The sequence below is a fragment of the Poeciliopsis prolifica genome, unplaced genomic scaffold (genome assembly GCF_027474105.1).
Source record: "Poeciliopsis prolifica strain line A6 unplaced genomic scaffold, Auburn_PproV2 SCAFFOLD009, whole genome shotgun sequence".
NCBI lineage: Eukaryota > Metazoa > Chordata > Actinopteri > Cyprinodontiformes > Poeciliidae > Poeciliopsis > Poeciliopsis prolifica.
The window spans coordinates 7,486,350-7,508,214 of NW_026562384.1; the positions used below are offsets into that span (position 1 = coordinate 7,486,350).

Consider the following 21,865-nt stretch of genomic DNA (forward strand, 5'->3'; position numbering starts at 1 on the left):
GTCGTCTAGCAAGCCTGAAATATTTGGTTGAGTTAAATTAGCTTAAGAATGTGCTCCATTTCTCTTAATGTGGCTTACTAAAGTGCTTAGGGTTAGTATATACTTCAACACAGAACACATGGAGGAGCAATACAAAATAGATTGAAGAAGTGATAACATGGGAAACCGCCATACCAACTTATCCTTCTCCAATGCTGTTTATTTTGCTTTGCCCAGCTTGTGAAACCACTGCAGCATCATTCTCTCGTCATTCTGCAGTCAGTCTGTCCCAAGTGTCATTGAACATTTACTTGAAAAGGACAGACGGGTCTACTTACGTATGCGTTTTATGTTTTGCTTTGTTTTTTGTAACTGATGGAGGCAACTATAATCACTTACACCATTTATTGTGACGTCACTGCTACGACAGGCCACTAAAACATGGGAAACCAAAATGCTTTGACACCCACACGGATACAGTTGAAACACTCCCCCCTCCCCCGAAACCGCCACCTTCGCTTATCTGGGGCCGACTGTTTCAACATGTAGTGAGTGGGTGGAAAGCAACACAAAAAAGATGTGGTTCTACCCGTCCAGGACAGAATGTATCACTCATTGGAATCAACACCATGACCTCGAGTGGCAGAATACGTGAAACACTTAAAACTGCGTGGAAAGTGTACCATAATAGTAGTGACCACAATGGTTCGGTTTTCCTCTGAGATGTTGACCTGAGGATCCATAATATTTACAAATCCTGTGTACTCGTTCCAGCAACCAATCTGCAAAGAGAAATCAGCCGTAAGCGATACATTCCAATACACTGATGAGAACACCAATGAGAACATGGACAGTGCTTTTCAAAAGTATTAATTCCCCAAAGTCCGTACTGTATGTCACTCTCACCAAACTATAAACGTGGGGAAACACAGTGGAGGTAGCATTATGTTGTGGAGGTACCTCTACTAAGGAAGTGCAGGGAAGTTTGTTTTTGTATTTGGAAGATGTTTTTTTTTTAATTTTTTTATCCCAACTGACTTACAAACACGGATGTTTTAATGCAGTTAATATAAAAGCTAAGAATAAGATACTCGGAGGGTAGATCACTGGTCAGGTTATGTCAGAGATGTCAAGAGTGGCAATGTAGTCCACAAAGAAACTAGAAGTTAAAAAAACACTGAAACTGTTCAAGTTTCATCCAAGTTTGATCACTGATAGACCAGAAATTAGAGCTTGCCTGCTTTTCAGTGCAAACATGCCACTGAGCCTTTGGAATGAACACATATGATACCCATAAGGGCCATTTTCAGTCACGTTTGGAGAGTTAACACCCTTTTCCCAGAGAATCTTTCTAGCTAAGGTACATGACGCTTGAGATGCTAAAGACTTTTTAGGGCCCCTAAACTCCAAAACATAACTTGCTCTACTGCCAGTCCAATGCAATGGATCAATGACGCAAAAAGGAAAAGGCGAAGCTTTCATTCTCTACGTGCAAACCTGATACTCAAAACAATTACTGCAATGAAAGGGGCGGGAGTTTTATTTGTTTGTCACATTAAATTCCAATGTAACATATTGATATGATTTTTGTGAGATGACAAAATTTGAAAAGGTTCAGAGGATATGAATACTACTACAAGGCGCCTTGGAGGGAGTATATTTTATTTTGAACTGTGCAGTGATGCAAACTCATTAAAATAAAAAGACATATCCCTGAGGCATGCTGCTTCCACCCTGAAGTTCAACTAAAATAGTAGCAAACGAGTGGACTACTAATTCAGAATAGACAAACAAAAGCTCCACATTTATCCAAGACTTAATACTTCTACATTCAACATAAAGATGAGTGCCAAGATTATACATTTATTTTTTTGTTTTTGTGCTGGAACCAAGCAGCTCCTGTGAAAAACAAACTCAAGCCCACCCATATCCCTTCCACCCTCAGCTTTGCAGGTTTGTATAGTAAATTATTGATATACAAGCCTGCTAACTGCATATACAGTGAATAATTAAGGACACTATTCCAGGGGCTCCACAGTTTCTTTTGCCCGCCTGTTGCAGCCCGTCTGTATTCTGCTGTGCAGATGTTTAAGGCAAATCACTGTCAAGTGTTTGTTTGCGCATCTGAAATAATGGCTGCTTTGGCTCATGATGAAACGTGTTGCATATGTAGTTGCCAGCAGTGTTGCTGGCTGGGAGTTTCCCCTTCACATCTGGTGAGCATTTTTCTGTTCCTCAGATCTTTCACTGATTTCGACAAACAGGTGTACAACAGTGCATTAACTTTCAGCTCTAAGAGGAGGTGCTAGAAAACAGCAAACTTCTAAGACTTGAACTCCAAACTGAGCTTACAGCTGTGAATGTATTTAGTGCATTTGCCAAAATAATAATAATAAAAAAAAGTTATTAAATGCTTCTTTTTTTCCCCCCCATCCATTTGTCTGACAACTATATTTCAGAGGTGTTGCTCGTGGGACGAAGCTGCTGGAGCTTGAGAAGCTCCAGAAAGTATGTCCTGATCTCACCCCAAGCAAGTGCAACACATATCAGCTCATACATCACTCGTGGCAGTCACAGCTAAGAACCCTCATCCTCTAGTTGTCACCGGGGTGGCTGAGGCTGCAGGTCCTGACAAAGTGCTGCCCATCTTGTCTGATCTTCCCTCCCCCACGTTCTCCCACTGACCTCCTTTCTCCCTCTCTCGCTATCCATCTCCCTGCTCTCTCCGCCTCTGTTCGGCTGTGCGGGGATGTTGGTGAGGGCTATGCAAAGCTAATTGAAGTGTGGGCCTTGGACGCCTGCAAGGCAGGCAGCATAATCACACATCATATCAGACTGAGCCTACACTTATCCGGCAAAGGAGAAATTCACAGCTGCCTCTTGGATCTCAGAAGGGTTATGAAATAAAACCAGAGGTCATCATATGGTTCTGGTTATAATGTGATCGTTCCACTGGCAATTACCATTTTGAAGAGCAGCCAGAGGAATTCTTGGATACCTTTTACTGTAATTGGTTATTGGAATGGTAATTACTGTCAGGAGAGAACCAAAATCATATCCGCACTATCCCACGGCAACAGGAAGGCCATGCCTTTTTTTTTTAACAGCACAGTTTTAGCTGTCAGATTGGAGGCTCGGTGAGATTTGTGGACCTTTTAATGCTTGCTTTTACCTAATCAGTGATGCTACCTAACAGAGGTTCAGAAAGTAATCAGGATTATTTTTTGTTGTTAACTCTACCTTTAAGATCCACACAGCTAATAATGAAATAAACTTTTGAAGCCCCAAGATTGTGAGATCACAGTTCAGGTTTTAGGCTATGCTTTAGAGAGTCAGATTTCAACATTGTCAGCCTTTGACAGTATTATGCATGACTGAAGCATGACTGGCTGCATTCATAGTGGTTTGGTACATTACTTTCAGAAAAGTCCGTTTGAGATGAATTAGTCCTCTGTTTTGTCAACTTGTTCACAGAATGGAGAACTTGACTGATCATCTGGTTAATAAGTTTTTTGGGGGTCAATATTTTCAATTTCCTTTGACGGTCCATGAACTTTAAAGAGTAAATCTCAACTAAGGTGCCAGTAAGATTTAAAGGTTTTTATCTAAAGCCACAAATAAATTGTTTTAGATCAAATGCACAAACCATTTGTACATTCCATTTTCTTTTAGAGGCCTCCAAGTATATCCATGTTCTGTTTAAAAAAATGTTTATTTCTAATAGAGTGTAAAATTCCTCATTATTATTGGAACATTTCTGTTTGACAAAGTTTTCATATTCTAAAAAGGTGGGGCTGCAAAGGTGTACAGTTTTGCTGTTAAATACAAGCCAACTTAAACTTTTTAACTTCAATGTTGGCTAAGGGAAATTATTCCAAGTAACTCTGGTAGCTGCAAAAGGTCTTACCTTCTTTGGCCCATCCTTTTTCATTTCATGTATCTCTATTGTGTAATTGGTCCTACGGCCATAGTTGTCAAACTGGATGTTCCCGGTCATCCCCTGCAGCTGGACCTGAAGGAAAAACAGACACTTAGAGCTAGGGAAAAGTGGAAGACTTGCATCACCCTGCAGATATAGCTGGCAATGCATTAAGCTGCCCGTGTCCATTTTGCAACTGGAGCGCACTCAGTCCGTTAATCAAATGATGAACTGGATACACTTTAATAAAAGATGTAGTTTTATGGTAATGAGGGCCTGGATTTGAGTGAGCTCTGCACAGAGATATCTGGAGGCAGAGAGCGGAGAATAGCTCTGCACTCTCTCCCCTTCTCTCTGTCACTTTCCATCTTTATCACGCTAACCCTGCATCACTACTTCGCCCAGCCCCTCCTCCCCCTTTTTTTCTGTTTGGTCTCAGTCTACCACTCCCTTCAATATTCCTTCCTTACCGTTTTCAGAGCTCTCTCGATGTCTATGCCCTGGCTCCAGGGTACGGCGGGATTCGCCAGGCAGTCTCCTGCGCTGCCTCGACGGGAGACGTCTACACGTTGGCGCCTCAGGTACCTGAATGCCTCGGCTATCACTAGGATGGCGTCGTGGGTCAGAGCAGAGGTGTACTGTCCAAAAAGAGAGTGATAAACACAAACAAAGAATCATACAATGCTGAAAAAATGTGTTGTTAAAACCAAAATGACTTTTTATTCTTTGAGAGGCTGTTAAATTGAGAGAAGTCAGATGAAAAAGAGGCAATTTGTGTGCTTCACAGCATTTCAGTGTCTGGCAGTCAGGTTTGTGTGGTTTGGGATGAGTGCAAACTTTGACACCTTGCTTATTGGTAGGTTAAATGCAACTTAAGAAATCAACAACTTATCGAAATGTCAGGACCTCAATCAAAACTTTACTGCGGAGTTAGGTGGAGAATAAAGGATAAAAGTTCTATTTTTTTTTTATCTCCCCCGTACTTACCCTGCAACTTCTCCTGACCTTTTCACCACTGAGGGGTTGAGCCACTTGTTTGTTGACCACCACACCATGGCGAAATCTAATTAAATGGCATTCCAAATCCATTTCTTCCTTGATCATTGTTTAATTAGATGTAAATTGAAGCTGCAATATAACCTTGGCTTGCACTGCCTATCAATATATTGATTGCTCTGAGAAATGCAAAGCAAAGACGCCACAAAGAGCGAGGGAGGGTAGGCGAGAGGGCAAAAGAATGATAAAGGCAAACAGGATGAGAGAGGAAGAGCTGATGGAGATCACTTCAGAAGGAACGATTGGCGTGTTCTGCATGCACAATGTAATAAAGCCCTGCAAAAGCCTGACTACCTTCAGAGGAGCGTTGCGAGCTTCTGGGAATTCTCTTTCATCCAGCTGGTCCCATCGCTGTTTGAACTGCTGCACAATTGGGTTCTCAGAGTTGACGATCTGAAACCCTGAAATGTTGGCTCCTCCAGCGATGACTTTGCCCATGCTCACATTCGAAAATCCCTAAAAATTACACATGAGTGAAATGGGTCAGTGATGACACTTGCAACGTGCTGTTTTTTTTGAGAAATGTGATTTTAGTTTGTTTACTAGGCAGAAGAAGACAGAAAGACAGGGCGGTGTTTCGAGCGAGACTCCAACATGTAAATCAAATTATGTAAGGCAATGTCATCGGAAAAGTATACCAAAGAGACTTTGAGAAAACATCTGGAAAGTTGACACAAGGCTTTTTGCTCTATTCGAAAGCCAAATGGCCTTCTTTCTTTTTTTTTCTGCTGCACCACACAACACAGCATATTCATGACTTCAAAGACATTGGATTGAAGTTGCAACGTACACCTGGTAGCCGTGTTGGATCGAGTTTGGATCATGTTCACATAAAGAAATCACTGCAGAGTTATTTTAGTCCCCACTTTATAGATTAATTGTTGTGTTCACATCTGCACAAATGAACCACATCAAGGTGGGAAAAGAACCAGAGTTTTAAACACACTAAAAATCTAGGATGTTTAAACACCTTCAAATACATAAACCATATAAGAAAGCATTGTGTCTTTGGATGTTAGGCAAAAATGTATCTTTATCAATTTATTAACATTGTAGAAAGGCAGCCATCCAGAGTCTGTGTTGCATCATGTAAGACAAACGATTTGAGCTGGCTGCCATGTTTGCTTTCCAGTATATAACAAGTCTTAATGCACTGCCTTTAAATCGCCTTCTTCAATCAAGAACCATGAAAGTCAGTTCTTTTTATAGTAAAATGTATGTTTTCTTTCTAAGGTCCAACATTGGGAGCTCATGGTGTGTGAGAACATGTGTCTGCCTCCTGCATAATCACTTCTTCTACAGCCAGAGAAACAGCACCAAGGGCACCAAGTGAGAGCAAGCCTTCAATTTATAAAAACTCCCCTGCTAATAACAAGCCGCAATTAGATATTCCTTCCACAGAGTGTGGGAAAATAAGAAAAGATGGTTAAAAAGGTTAAGTCATCTTTATCTAATAAGCCATTAGTATGCTCAGTGACTGTGCATTGTAATATGACAGCAGTGTTTGGATTTTTAATCATCCATTTGAATTTTCCTTTTTCAGGCCGGAATAATCCAAAATACCACCTCAATGCGTTTTCACAAGTCTTGGGTGTAGAAACTTTAATTTGTTGTGGATTTCCATTCATCACACATAGTGAGAAATGTATACACATGAACTCCCACTAATGTTTGGATAAATACTCAGCAGCAGATTGGTAAGCTTATGGCAACTTGTGGCACTTGAAATATGTTTTTTTTTTTCTTTTAACATTTCATCTGGCTTTGGCTGAAATTGAAGAAAGAATATTTTTGGAGATGTCCTATTTCATTAATGTCCTATATCTCCTTTTTTGCAGTGCACTGGTACAACCATCATCAGCCATCATCACTTTGCTTCACAGATGGGACAGTTTTCTCTAGTTTCAAATCCTTCAAATATAATTCCTGTCATTGACTATGAGAGCGACAGCCTCAGTGGCTTCCCTTAAAGACCTGCTAAAAACACATCTCTTATTTTTTTATTCTGTCATTTTCATCCTGAAATGTACTTTGTAAGTAGAGTTTTATTTACTTGCTGGATTTAAATAACTCTAATCTCTCATTGAAAAAATGTCCTAGATATCAGCTGAAGATTTTGGCTCCTTTAAATTTTAGAAAGTGCCAAAAGACATGTCAAAATCTTCAGATCCTTGCTCTTATATCTTGTTTCGCTTTATAAAGACAGTGGGATGACTGTTTGGGTCAAATGGTTGAAAAATTATTTGTTCCAACATGATAATCCATATTAAAACTCCTTATTGTTAAAGTAGGCTAAAAGCAATTCTACTGGAAGTTTGTGAATCATACTGGTTAACCAGCTAACTTACACATTATATACATGTGTGGGTAATTCTATGTCTGGGCTGAATACATGCAAACTTCTGACCAGAACAGCATAAAGAACAAACAAAACATTTACAGAGAAATGAAAAACATGCAGAGCACTTTTTTTCCCCTCCACTACATACTGCAGCCCAACTATGAGTATGCAATTTTTTTTTCTATTACATGTAGCAAAAAAAAAAAAAAAAAAAAAAGAATGGTTACACTCCCTCTCAGGGGAGCAGCATGGTTATTACTCACAAGATTGACCAGAATGTAGTGGTAACCATGGCTGTTCTTCCCTGCGGTCACAACCTGTAGGAGAAAAAAAAAAAAACATCAATACAGCAAACCACCCATGAGATGAGGGAGAGGGGAGGGGGGGTCGCGGCTAATGTAAGTGGGTGCAACAATCTCGGTAAATGCAGCGACGACCCGGGAGTGCAGTGGATGTCACAGGAGTTTAAACAAAGCAGAGTTCTCTAATGGAACAGGGGGAGGCAGGAAGTGTTCATTAAAGAGGAAATGATAATAAGACAGAAACAAGAACAACGTGGAACCTCGTTGAATATTTAGCTTGCTTTGAAGTCTTTCACAGCGCATGGAGGAATCTTTTACAGCTGCTGGTCTTTTGGTGGAAATGTGGGAAAAAATATTTCAAAGAAACTTACGGTGAGGCAGTAAGACGTGGATAACTCTATGCTTTGAAAGTATCACACCTTCGGAGCAGAACAGCATGTTTCAGCCTACGCAGCTTGTCTGAAAATAGTAAGCGGTGTTTCACTCTCATTGCAGCCGTAAAAACCATATGCTGCCTTTTTTCTTACTCCGTGTTTTATTTGGGTTTTTGCTTTATTTTGGTGCGTCTGTAAACCCGCCGGCAAAGCCTTACAATAGCCTGGATTTCTATGCACTGCTCCTGGACAGATTGCTCAGCCAGGGCCTCGTGCCCTGGCTGAGCAAAATTTGTTTTCTCCCAAATTTTCCGTCTTCTGCCGATTGACTTCTCAGCGAGTGAAGACCACAAAGATAAAGTTTGTATAGATCAAGGTTTTCGTCTTTACAAACACAGCAACACCAGTTTACACCAAAATCAGCATGTTTGCACATGTTTGGCTCAGAGTCTGTCTCTAAAGCAAACTGTCGGTTTATCATGTTTGAGTTTGCGTGTTAAGCCGAGGACACAGGATATTTGTTACAGGGGATAGTTTACAGCATTCCCACAGAATGGGAGCGAGTGATGAAAGGTACCCTTGTTTCCCTGCAGCTCAAGTTTTCGCTCTCCATTTCAGCTGCAATTACAACATTTGCCTCAACTCCGATAATCTTAGCAGATTTTGGACATGCTGGTATACAGTAGCATGAAGCAATTTGAGCTTCATCCTTGCTTAGGCATAGCAACCTGAAGGATAAAATAAACCACTTGTCTGCCTCCCTGTAGACACCAGTCAGTTGTTAACAACGGGGGAAAAATGTCAGCGGTGCTTTTCAAGAACGGCACATGAGGGAGCACAACCACACAAAACCTCTCACTCAGTCTGTATCGATGGGTCAGCACTCTCTGACAGCTTCCTCATCATTAAGGGATTGCACCTCCAACGGCACATGATGTCAGACAGATGGGAACAAACCAAAGGAATGAAACAGAAAAAGAGGAAATGAACTGATTACAATGCTGAAATAGCAGGAGTTGGCTTTTAGATCCCATCAGTCTCGTTTTTAATGAATAAGTGACAGAAAATGTCATGGAAATACATTTCTGCAATGCTTTTAACGATTTAGATGGAGCAGTTAATCACATATCCACCTCGTATAATGTATTTCAAGCACTGCTGCATTTTTGCAGCCAAAGCCCAAGGCTCCACACTCCTTTTTTTGTGTGCTAACCTTGACTCTGGCTGTAAGCCTCCTCACACCTGCTCTGGAGCAGAGCATAGAAAAACTTCACCGCTTGCATGCCTGCAGCCCACAGCCAGACTGGCAACAGCTACATAAGGCAACCTTGGGATAAACCACAGCAAGACACTGATGACAACAGATACACACAGCACCTCCAGCCGGGACACAGAAACCTTTTCCCTCAACTTATTTCATTAAGCAGTCAGCAAGATTTGAATCAGGCAAAAACATGCACATTACACCACTAAATGACCCATCTGTTATATAAAAACATACATTTTAAGTGTTAAAGAACCATACTTATTTCAACATAAGTAAACAGTTGTTGTTTCAGAAGTAAAAATCACATTTATGTTAAGACACTCTTAAGAGTAATAGTAACCAATTGTTTTTAAAGTGGTTCCTAAAGGAAGGTTTAGTATCTCAAGACACATTAACAGTCAGCACCCATTCAGTTTGGATAATGAGGGAGTAATTCTCAGTGAGCGCTCCGGCTAATTCTGTCCGTTCTAAAGTGGATTTCAATTAAAGCGGATTTGCCGATATGGCGAAAATAGTGCAATTTTTTCCCCACAAGCCTTCCAGAACCCCCAGGTCTTTTGTAAAGGCATTTTTCGAATGTGAATCTATTTACTTTGGCTTTATGTTTAAGTTAATAATTATTTATCATGTTCTGTCTTACTTTAAAATAACACTAATAACAAACATAGGGAATAAACCCCATGATCCAAAAAATGCAGGTACTACATTGATTATTTGATTTTATCTGTTTCTTTTTCTTTGTTTTTTCCTGTGTCAGGTCCAGCAGTGTGGCACTCAAAATTGTTGTCTGAGTGCCAAGGTGAGGCCCAGCAAATTTAATTTCACAAGCAGAGCATTACGGCAGGTGTTATGCTAGTTTATGAAGCTAATGAAAAAGGATTAAAGTAAAACTGATTTGCCCATGCAAGACTGGAGGATAAAATCTGCAGAGAACACTCTGCTTTAGCGCACCTTCAGTGCATACGAATACGTTCTGATCTGCTGTCCTCATATTGCCTAACCCTAATCAAACCTTAAATATGTTGCGTCAAGCAAACCCTGTTTTATGGATTATTTATTTTTCAACATATCAGCGTTCAAATAATTTAGTTGTACTTTTTGCTATAGCTTTTTAATGGACCATTTTGCAATGGAGCTTGAGCAATTCTACCAAAGAGCCTGTCATCAGATGACTTGTGACGCAACAAGAAATTAAAGCTGGTGACAGAAATTGGATGGTTTTATGCTTGACTGGCGCTGATGTGTGATTTGAAACTAGAAATCTAATAATTTTTTGACCAGTGATTGAGCCGTGCAAAAATGCAAACATATCTTCCTAAAAACGCTCAGAGTTGAAGTTGTTACTGAGTATAGGAGTCCCAGGTTCCTATTTTCATTTGTAGTTGATTAAAGATGAAATCAGACTTTTTGACACATTTAAACAGGCAATGTTTTTTCCCAATTTAAGAGTCTGAGTTCCTTCTGCCATGGATCAACCTCGATTTCAAAACATTTACAGTGCTTTGGAAATTTAAGAGTTTACTACCTCATCAGAGAATACCGCTGAGGTAAACAGACTTAGATATAGATGCTAACCATCATTCAAGTCATGTCGGTCTGTAATTCAACACACTAGAACAAGTTTAAGATGTCATGACTAATTCTTTTTTTTAATTATTATTTCACAATGCTGAAACAGTGTGTGGTCTGTGGTTAAAACCATTCCATTTATGTGAAACATAAGTATTTGTTAAAATGCTTTACGGTCAAAATAGAAAAACTGAAATTGCCTAAAATCGATGTTTGCAGGTCAGAAATTCACAAAATTGGTGATAGGCAATATTCCATAAAACTCTCTCATCAGTTCATGTCTGCAGACATCTATGTATGAAACCTTTAACTGATTGGTGTTTTAGATTTGAAGATGATTCCAGAAAAAGCTGAAAGAATTTCTCCCTTATGCTTTGTGAGATCTGTGTTATGACAGATCTGATTAAGATAAGATATTGGCTCATCATCATTCACAGAATAGGAAAGAGTGCTTTGAATTCTTAAGAGATGATTGATCACAATTCTCTAATTTGATTTAAATTATTGAACTTTTCCTGGAATAATTTCTTTTGCAATCTTTAGTACAATGCAATATTTACTAGAAGCAAAGACAATTTTAAATTCGCTTACACTGGGTCTTTGTGTGTCTTGGTCATTATCTTCCATCATCCTATTACTCTCAGATGGTCTGTTTCGCTGTGGGCTTTGGAATGCAAACATAAATGCACACCACCACTAAAGAAAACAAAATCCTTCTGTTTCCCAGAATGATTTTCCCCTTCTGCACATCGATCCAACAGCTTTCTCTACCACCTTTTGTTCTGCAGCTTAAGGAGACTTTGCAGAATTTGAGTTTTCTTTTAAGCCTCATGAGAGAAGAAAACTCATCTGACCTTGACTTCACCTTCGTTCAGCCATGAATGGGGCCTATAGCCGACAGAAAGAGCCAAATGTAAAACTACAACTTCAGATTTTTTTATAAGCGTTTCCACAAAGTATGACCTTTATACTGCAGACTTAGCAGCAACACAGGAAAAGGCAGACTGGAATGATTCCCACAACCTTATGAATATCACTAAGGTGGGTGAAGGATGAGTGAATAACTAAGTCATTAGTTTAGGCCACCACTTGAAAATAACAAAAAAAACCCAAAATAAGATAAATTACCAAACTGAAAAGGATCACGGTGCACAAAGCACAATACCGCTTCAGCTTTTTCATTTTTTTTTCATATGAAAACCACAGATCTAGTTGTGTTTTATTGGGATAATGTACAGTAGACCAACGCAAAGTAGTGTGTAACTGCAAGCATAACGACCATTGATGTTTAAAGTTTTTTTTGACACTTTCTGCATCTAAAATCATTTAATAATAAGTACACCCACATTTGTCATAAAAGACACTAAAGGTCATGTTCATAAAGTGTAAGTTGCAAAAAGATTCAATGAATCCAAACAGTTTTGTCATCCCTGTAAATTTTTCTTTTTTCACACCAACTTAACTGCATGATAGTATTAATAACTGATCTTTTGATTGTCATTTGAAGATAACTTGATACTCAGGATCTGAATGCATAATTCTCTATACAATATTCAGAAAATGTAAGTGGGCTGCATCATGGTATGATCATTGCCAATGTTGGCTAGTTTTGATCTTGGCTCTGCAGGTCTTAACCATTCTGATCCTGCTTTCATTTCAGTAATCTAAGAGCATCACTGCTCCAACAGGACACTCTGATTCAAACCCATTGAATTTAAAGTATGATTTACATTTGCATTTTTAAGTGTCCATAACAAGCCATCCTGACTGCTATTTCATTTTGCTCTGCAGTGAGCTATGGAAGTGAAGCACTCAACACATTTTGGGACAATAGGCCGAATCTGATCTCCGTAAGCCTTTGATCCAGAAGGACTTTCCTCTCTTCGGTCCCTATTTTTACTTCAAGGCTCTTGCAGAGGTGCTCTTGCTGGAGTACTCCAGCTTAATTTACAGCCGGCTGTGGCTGGGATGTTTTTTTTTCCTTGCTGCAGTGATTTATGCCCCTAAAGACAGTAGCAAAGTGTTGGCCTCCCCCTCATTGTAGAGCGTTTTAGATGCACATGACTTGTATTCAGATAACATCTCGCCACTCCTTTTAGATATAAGGGTAATTTGGTGTGGGACGTGTTGAAGGGAAGAAATCGTTTGACACCGCGGCTCATGTTTGTGTGCAAAAACTTTGAAATTCTAAGATAGCCTATCTCGATTTTACTGAAAACGATCTGGGTAATTTTTCACACCTGATAACGTGAAAATAAGGGTTCCCCAGGGTCACAGTCTTTATTAATTTACACTGTGTTCCTGTGCTGTCCTAGAAACATCATAAAATCTCACAGAATGTCTCAGCCTCTCATTCAAATGTTGAGTCAGCGGGTCACTTTCTCTTTAATGATAACACTTTAATCCCATTTAATTCTATAATCACAGTTTGTAAATGGTCCTTTACAGAGAAGGTTACTGCAAGGGATTTTAAAGTAGTATGCACAAAGCATGAAGGACTCATCCAGAGCACTCCTCAAGAGGACAAGGGGGAGATAAGATAAAGTTAAAATCAGAAGTGTTTTTCCTAAAGAGGATTACAATCTTCTATTTTTCATATTTTTCAGTCAAGATTTTGCTTTATTAGTCTCCAACAGCAGAAATTTGTGCTGTTAAAAGGGTCAACTAAGACATTTCATCAGTGCGTAAGTGGTCAAAAATAGAAATAGTACTTACTTCTCTCCTTGCTCCCTATTGTGGCTAATGGAAGGGAAGTTATCTTTTATCTGAATGGCTGAAACATTCAGAATGATCTTGTTGTCTGTTTATCACATTTCCAATAATGCCTAGATTGTTGGTGAAGGTCAACTCATACTTGGCATGAAAGCCAAAATAATGATGCAAAACTTTATGCCTGAAGTAGTTTGATGAGGATCTATTTTGTCAACAAAAAAATAAACTGAGTAGCAACTTCATGCAAACTTTTGCAGTAAAAAACTTAAATATATGTAGGCTTCTGCAACTCATAACAGCTCAGGATTCAGAATGCCGGGTGGATTATGTGTTCCTGCTCCAGAATGTTCCAGAAATTTGAATGATGCATTGCAGACAGGAACAAATCACTTACATATTTTTTCATTTATTCATCAGATTCCTGTTTTGCATTTTCAACTGTGGACAAATAAAATACTCTGTAGTGTTTATTTCACTGCAATTAATATCAATGTATTAAAAGAATGTATTTGAGAATACATTACAATTTAATGTTGTTTCGTATACATCAATACATTTGTCTAAATCTTCCAGTAAAACTCTGAAACTTTAACACAATGAAAAAATGTTTTTTTAGTCAATACGTGACAAAGTTAACAACTGTTACTACTACTAAAAGTACATGATGGAACATTTTTAATACAAGTAAACTAAGTTATGATACTAACTGTTTGTGATGAATGTGCAAATGTTGTAGGGTATAATGCGCATTTAATGTTATTAATATGAATAATACGCATTTAATGTTATTAATATGAAATCCAAAATTTTGAAAGTTTATTTACAGATCGTGCCTCGATTAGTTTTGTCTGTTTACTGATCGTGTCTGATCGTGTTTCGATTGGTCTCGTCTGACTCGGGTAGTGGAACGCGTTACTTCTGTTCCTCCATTACAACACTGGAAGTGAAAGACGTAACGTCGTGTCCGTGTCTGTTTCCCGTGTCTGTGTTCACCATTCCCTTATACAGGTAAAATTACAACTTATAAGGTTCAGACCTGTATTTAAGTTTATTCTGTTTGCCGAATAAGCAGGGAGTCTTTGAGTTCTTTGCAGTAGTTTGAATTTTATTAAGCGTTACACCCGCATTAGCTTTCTGGCTAGCAACGGCCGGTGCTACATTTCTTATTACTGTATGGCAATAACCATAATGTTTCTGTACAATGTTCAGCACTCGGTATGTGGTTATGTAATATTTGAAACTGTTCTTGAAGATGCATTACAACACTGGAAGTGAAAGACGTAACGTCGTGTCCGTGTCTGTTTCCCGTGTCTGTGTTCACCATTCCCTTATACAGGGTCAACATTTTGGAGGCACCGCTGGGATCGTTTAGCACGAGGATTATTCCCAAGATTCCTGTGAAACCCTCCTGCTGATCATCCCAAAAACAACCCAAATCTGCAGAAAACAACGTGGAGGTCTTCAGCCAGCAGCTGATAAATTGTATCCTGAAGTGTGCACTGACCGCTAGGGATCAACACCAATCAATTGGAAGCTGTTGGGCCTCATTCTGTTGCTTCTGACATCCCGGAATATAAAATGGAGTCGGAATTGGAGAATATTCAGCTGGAGGTAAAAGGAGCGTTGTATAACTTGACAGTTGAACAGCTGATTGAAGTATGCATCACACTGCAGCTCTCAGCACCTGGAAGAGAACCTTTGACTAGTAAAACACGCAGTCATCTAATATCATATGTCATTAAATATCTTGAGCGGGAGGAACTGGCTAGCCTTGAAGATGAAGGATTGTCCGAATATCTCAGCATGTGGGACACAATAAATAAAGTAAAGTCTGTTGAACAGTCACCTAGAGTAGAAACTCAGTCTGATGACCAGGAGAGGCTTCAAACAAGAAATAGAGGCACTCAGATTGTCACTACGTCAAAAAGAAAAAGAGGCCCAGGGGTGTAATGGACAGAAAAACACTTCCTTGCCCACAGGTTTCACAGATGAATGTGACTCCAACATTCAGAAAACCCAATGTGGCGCAAAGATTTCAAGATTCTTGGACAGATAGGGGAGCCGGGCCAGAAGGATCGACTGACTTTCTCTAGCCTGGCAAGACAGATTGAAAGTGGGCTAACCAAAGGCTATTCAGAGACATTATTGATGCTGTGATCCGTGCTATAACACCCGGCCTACAATTCGGAGCTATTTGGAAGGGAAAGAGACCCTTACCTTGCCTGCTCTGCGCAGAATCTTAAGGTCCCATTACCAGGAGAGGGGCGCTACGGATTTATACAAGCAGCTAACTTCTGAGGTACAGGGCAGTAAAGAGTCCCCTCAGAATTTCTTAATCAGGGCGATGGACCTGAGGCAGAAAATTCTGTTTGCCTCTCAGGAAGCAGAGTCAGCTTTAAAATATGACCCTGCTCTTGTCCAAAATCTGTTTATGCATACAATCTTGACTGGTTTACAGAATGACAACATCAAGAGTGATCTTCAGCCTTATCTCACAAAGCCCGACACACCTGATGAACTGTTGTTGGAGAAAGTGAATATTGCTTGTACAAACGAAAAGGAGAGGCAGGACAAAAAGAGGCACGCGGCCCCACAAAGGGGAACCAGTGTAAGTACTGTCCAGACTGGTGAGCCCCCTAGAGAAACAAAAACTTCCACGCAAAAACAGACCTCAAATGTCCCCTGATGTGCTATCTGAGATCAAAGAAATGCGCTCTGACATGGTGTTGTTAAAGGACCTCAGGGCTGAAGTGTCCCAAATCAGGGAAACAATCCAAAAAAACACTAGTGCAGAGCCAAAGCAACCCCCACCGAGTACAGAGCAAGTGCCTATCGGAAATCCATTGTTCTCACCCCCAGAACAGTCCTTCAGGTCCATGTCTCCAATGGTGCCGGTTTACCCTCAACAGTATCCAGAGTTGTTACAGGAGTACAGGCCGCCCATATGATCCAGGGTGGATGAGAGGGACTGCACAATTTCAACAAAGGTTTGCTCCACAACGACATTACCAAAGACCACGCCAGCAACCCAGATGCTTTGCTTGTGCCCAAGCCAATGAGGAATATTGTCAGCATTGCTTCAGATGTGGGAGTACTGAGCACTTCAGAGCAGGTTGTAGGGCAGACAGAGCAGTTAGTTCAACATATAGGAAAACAGTTAAACTAAGTTGGGTTGCCTCCGTGGGGGCGGGGCAGCCAAAGCTAACTGTAAGTCCCATTTTTGTGTAAACTGTGAAAAACAGACAGTGAAAAAGGAATTAAAACGTTGCTCGAGTTGTAAAACTGCACTTTATTGCTCAAAAACATGTCAGAAAATGCATTGGCCTGTTCACAAAATTGACTGCAAATCACACATGTTTCGGTGTTAAACAAGTCAGGCAGCTACATGAAAAACCTGAACCCAAAACTATCAAAGCTCCTGTTAAAGGCCAGACTATCAGAGAGTTAGTAGGAAAAAAATGTATTATCAAGTGCTTTCATGAACGGACTGAATACTCAAGCACTCTGGGACACAGGTTCACAAATATGTGCTATAGATGAGGTCTGGAAAGAGAATTACCTACCTGACTTGCCGCTAAGGGATGTTACTGAGCTACACGACCCCCTAGACCCATTACACATTGAAGCTGCTAATGGCACCGATATGCCATACTCTGGCTGGCTGGAAGTCCCTTTCAAGCTGACTACCATGGATGATGAACTGCTGATACCCTGTGCTTGTGTTGAAAGGCAACCAACAGCAATGTCCAATCATTGGGTTCAATGTAATTGAACATCTCGTGCAGAATAACCAGGAAGGCCAATCAATATATGGCGATATGGACAAACTTGTAAAGGCAGTAAAAATTGCATTCCCTCATCTCAAAAATGATAAGGTAAAAGCCTTTATTTCTGCTGTCAGCCTCGGTCAAACATGTGAACACAATGTGAGGACAGTAAATGAAAGAGTAAATGTGCCGAAACACCACCATCCAGATTGAGTGTCGTATCCAGGGCTTAAAGTCCAAGGAGGCTAAAGTTCTGCTTTTTGAGCCTCTTGTGAACCCACAGTGGCCTGAAGGATTGGAATTCTGTGATACCCTTGTATCAGTGGAGGCAGAAACCGCCCAAAGGTTGTTAAGTGTTCAAAATCCCACAAACCACAATATTACACTTTCCGGCCGGACAGTTGTGGGAACTGTGCAGTCTGTAAAGTCTGTGTATCCAGCTGATTTATTCAGCACAACCCAACAACCGGCAGGTAAATCAGTCAATCACATCCAGGTCCAGAGCACCCGTGAAGGTGCCCCTGCAGATGAACAGTGGGACCCTCCTGTTGATTTATCTCACCTGGATGAGAACCAGAGACAAATAGTCGGTCAGATGCTAAGAGAAGAATCCGAGTCTTTCTCCAAAACTGATGAAGATATTGGTTGCATACACAACTTGCAAATGAGCATCTCATTGAAGGATGATGAACCTGTGTCAAAAACATACCGGTCTGTACCAAAACCTTTGTACAGGGAAATGAAAGACTACCTGCAGGATCTCATAGCACAGGGGTGGGTTGAAAAATCCACATCTTCTTACTCTTCGCCAATTGTCTGTGTAAGAAAAAAAGATGGCACCCTGCGTTTATGTATAGATTACAGAGAGCGCAACAAAAAAAACACATCCTGACCGCCACCCAATTCCCAGGGTCCAAGATATAATGGATAACCTGGGGGAAACACCTACTTTTCATTACTGGACCAAGGGAAAGCATACCATCAGGGATTCATGGACAGAGACAGCAGGCATTTAACTGCCTTTGTGACCCCATGGGGTCTATATGAATGGATACGAATCCCGTTCGGCCTGATGAATGCACCCGCTGCTTTTCAGCGCTGCATGGAGCAATGTTTAGCAGATTTGAGAGATGAAATGTGTGTGCCATATCTTGATGATGTTCTTGTGTTTAGCAGGACATTTGAAGATCACGTCAGCCATGTCCGAGCTGTGTTGCAGCGTCTGAGGCAGCATGGGATCAAGCTAAAACCTAAAAAGTGCAACCTGTTTAAAGCTGAGGTACGTTACCTGGGCAGGATCGTATCTGCTGAGGGCAACAGAATGGACCCAGCTGATACTGATGCTGTAAGATCCCTAAAACATAAACACCCTGCGAATGTTGGTGAGTTGAGAGCAATCCTTGGACTCTTAAGCTATTACAGGCAATATATACAAGACTTTTCACGTATTGCTAGTCCTTTATATGACCTGTTGAAAGCACCTACAAGGCATGAGCCATTAATGAACAAAAAGAAAAAGTGGACAACAGAAAGTGGCAACAGAGCTGTCCCATCCAGCACAATCATTCAGTGGACTGAAAAACACCAGTTAATCCTGGAAAAACTCATTGACTCTCTTGTCAACCCCCCTATTCTTGGCTTCCCAGACTTCTCACAGCCATTTGTTCTTCACACGGATGCGTCCAACCTGGGTCTAGGTGCCGTGCTATACCAAAAGCAGAATGGGAAGCTTCGCGTAATTGCCTATGGCTCACGCACTTTAACGGCCGCAGAGAAAAATTATCATCTGCACTCGGGGAAGTTGGAGTTTCTCGCCCTTAAATGGGCTGTAACAGAGAAATTCAGAGACTATTTATATTTATGCTCCATTTTACTGTCTATAGTGACAATAATCCACTCACATATGTGTTGTCCACTGCCAAACTAAATGCAACAGGCTGTCGATGGGTTGCAGAGCTGGCAGATTTTAATTTCTCTGTGAAATACAGGCCAGGGAAGGAAAATGTGGATGCAGATAGTCTATCTCGAATGCCTCTTGATGTGGAGTCTTTTATGAAGGAGTGTTCAGAAGAAATGCCATCTGATGTCATTGGGGCAACTACAGAGGCTGTGGAAAATCAAAATGAGTCCAGTGTGTCGTGGTCCATGGCTGTCTCAGTACCATATGCAGGTTTAACACCTGACACACCCATCATCCCACTGACACCAGAACAGATCCAGGATGACCAAAGAAATGATCCAGTCTGGGACCAGTAATCCAGTTCAAACTAACAGCAAGCAAACCGTTACGTGCACAGCTCAAACAACTTAGTCCACACGTTGGGTGCTTGCTAAGAGAGTGGGACAAGTTGGACATTGATGAGAGTGGGGTGTTGCACAGAAAGACAGAAAGAAAAAAACAACTTGTACTCCCAGAAAAATATAAAAATACAGTGTTGAGGGAACTTCATGACGAAATGGGCCACCAAGGTGTCGACAGAACATCATCTCTGATACGGGACAGGTTTTATTGGCCGTATATGCAGCGCGAGATAGAGAGCTATGTCATGAAAAAATGTGAATGCCTCAAACATAAGAAACCAAGTCGAGAAACAAGGGCTCCACTCACAAACATTGTAACAACTCAACCATTTGAACTTGTCTCTGTTGACTTCCTGCATCTTGAGAAGTGCCTCGGGGGTTATGAGTACATCCTAGTGATTATTGATCATTTTACCCGCTTTGCCCAGTCCTATGCCACCACTTCCAAATCAGCTAAAACTGCAGCAGACAAGATCTTTAATGATTATGCCATGAGATTCGAGTTTCCTACCCGTATTCACCATGACCAAGGTGGTGAATTTGAGAATCAACTATTCACACACCTGAAAAAATACTGTGGAGTTGCTGGGTCCAGAACCACTCCTTACCACCCGCAAGGGAATGGACAAGTCGAAAGATTCAACCGGACATTACTCCAGATGCTCAGGACACTCACAGACAAACAGAAACACAACTGGAAGGATTCATTAAACAAACTGATTTATGCATACAACTGTACTCGGAGTGAGGTGACTGGTTTCTCCCCCTTTCAGTTGTTGTATGGGCGTTCTCCCAGATTGCCAGTCGACATGCTATTTAACTTGACTTCAGAACAAGCAGGCCATAATCATCATAGCTACATGGAAAAGTGGAAGCAAGGCATGGAGGAAGCGTATGGAATCGTCAGAGAAAATGCCAGAAAGCTGGCCTGAGGAGTAAGAAATTGTACAGCAGCAAAGTAAAAAGTTCAGTCTTACAGCCAGGTGATCGTGTTTTAGTACGCAACTTGACACCTCGTGGGGGCCCAGGGAAACTAAGAAATCACTGGGGACATTGTCCATGTTGTTGTACGCCAAGTGAATGAAAATGTCCCAGTTTATGAACTGAAACCTGAAAAAGGTCAAAGAAGGTCAAGGGTCCTCCATCGCAATCTGCTCCTCCCATGTGACTCTTTGCCCCTTGAGATCTCAGTCCAGGCTAGAAAGAAGAAGAGAAAAGTGTTAAGTAACAAAGGAGTGGAGAAGGTGGAAGAGGAAGAGGATGATGATGATGCTGACGATTACTATCCTGTGCTATTTCACCATTCAGCTCAGTCTGAGAAAGAGCATCCTATGCCTGCAAGCACAACCCAAGAACTAGGAGATATTTGGTTTGAGGAGAGCACAGTTCCTGACATAGATCACAAGCAAGGAGAAACAACTTTGATGGACTATGAGGAGTCTGGCACTTGTAATGAGGAACAAATGATGGAGAATGCCACTGAACAACCTGCTTCACCAGGGATCATTACAGAGAGAGTTCAGGGTCCTCAGGAAGCTCAACGACCTCAACGGCTTCACAGGAAACCCAATTTTTTTACATATGAGAGACTGGGATCTCCAGTCTGCTACAACCTAAGGACTCCCCCAGAGCCCACATGCTTCACAATGCCATGGATGAACATTGTTCACCCATACTACATCTCATATGACTACCAGAGATGAGAGCACAGCACATGGTGTACCACTGAGCCGGAAGAATGGACACACATTGGGTTCATAATCTAAGGGACTGTTTACTATAACATTCACAATAAGGGATTATTCTCTATGTGAACCGACATGTTGGCATCCAAGCTACAATCCACTTTTCAATGAACTGTTGTTATGGGGTCACAGGATGATCACTAATATGATGGACAAGTAGTGCCTTTAAGGTTTAAACTATTGACACTGGGTGTTTACCCTCAAAATGAAAATGTATGAAAAGAGTTCCAGTCTGTCAGTAGATTTAATGGTTTGAGGAATATGTTGTTAAGACTGATGTGTTGCTTCATATGTTTAATACTTTCCCAACATTGAACGAGTCAAGATGTTGGGGACAACATCTATTTTGTGGGGGAGAATGTTGTAGGGTATAATGCGCATTTAATGTTATTAATATGAATAATACGCATTTAATGTTATTAATATGAAATCCAAAATTTTGAAAGTTTATTTACAGATCGTGCCTCGATTAGTTTTGTCTGTTTACTGATCGTGTCTGATCGTGTTTCGATTGGTCTCGTCTGACTCGGGGT

General features: G+C 40.8%; 1 protein-coding gene across 5 annotated transcripts in view; it reads right to left on the minus strand.

Moving 5' to 3' along the window:
* Nucleotides 1-21,865, minus strand: part of gria3b (glutamate receptor, ionotropic, AMPA 3b) — a 105,954-nt gene that overhangs the window by 26,252 nt on the left and 57,837 nt on the right. For all 5 annotated transcript variants that reach the window (XR_008606234.1, XM_055034030.1, XM_055034029.1 and 2 more), the window contains exons 5-9: nt 7,559-7,612; nt 5,249-5,410; nt 4,369-4,536; nt 3,887-3,991; nt 663-761 (exon numbers count right to left, since the gene is read on the minus strand). Coding sequence is in view for 4 of the 5 variants with exons in the window: in XM_055034030.1 (XP_054890005.1) it covers nt 663-761; nt 3,887-3,991; nt 4,369-4,536; nt 5,249-5,410; nt 7,559-7,612 (588 nt within the window). In the remaining variant the exon portion in view is untranslated. The remainder of the gene's footprint in view (nt 1-662; nt 762-3,886; nt 3,992-4,368; nt 4,537-5,248; nt 5,411-7,558; nt 7,613-21,865) is intronic.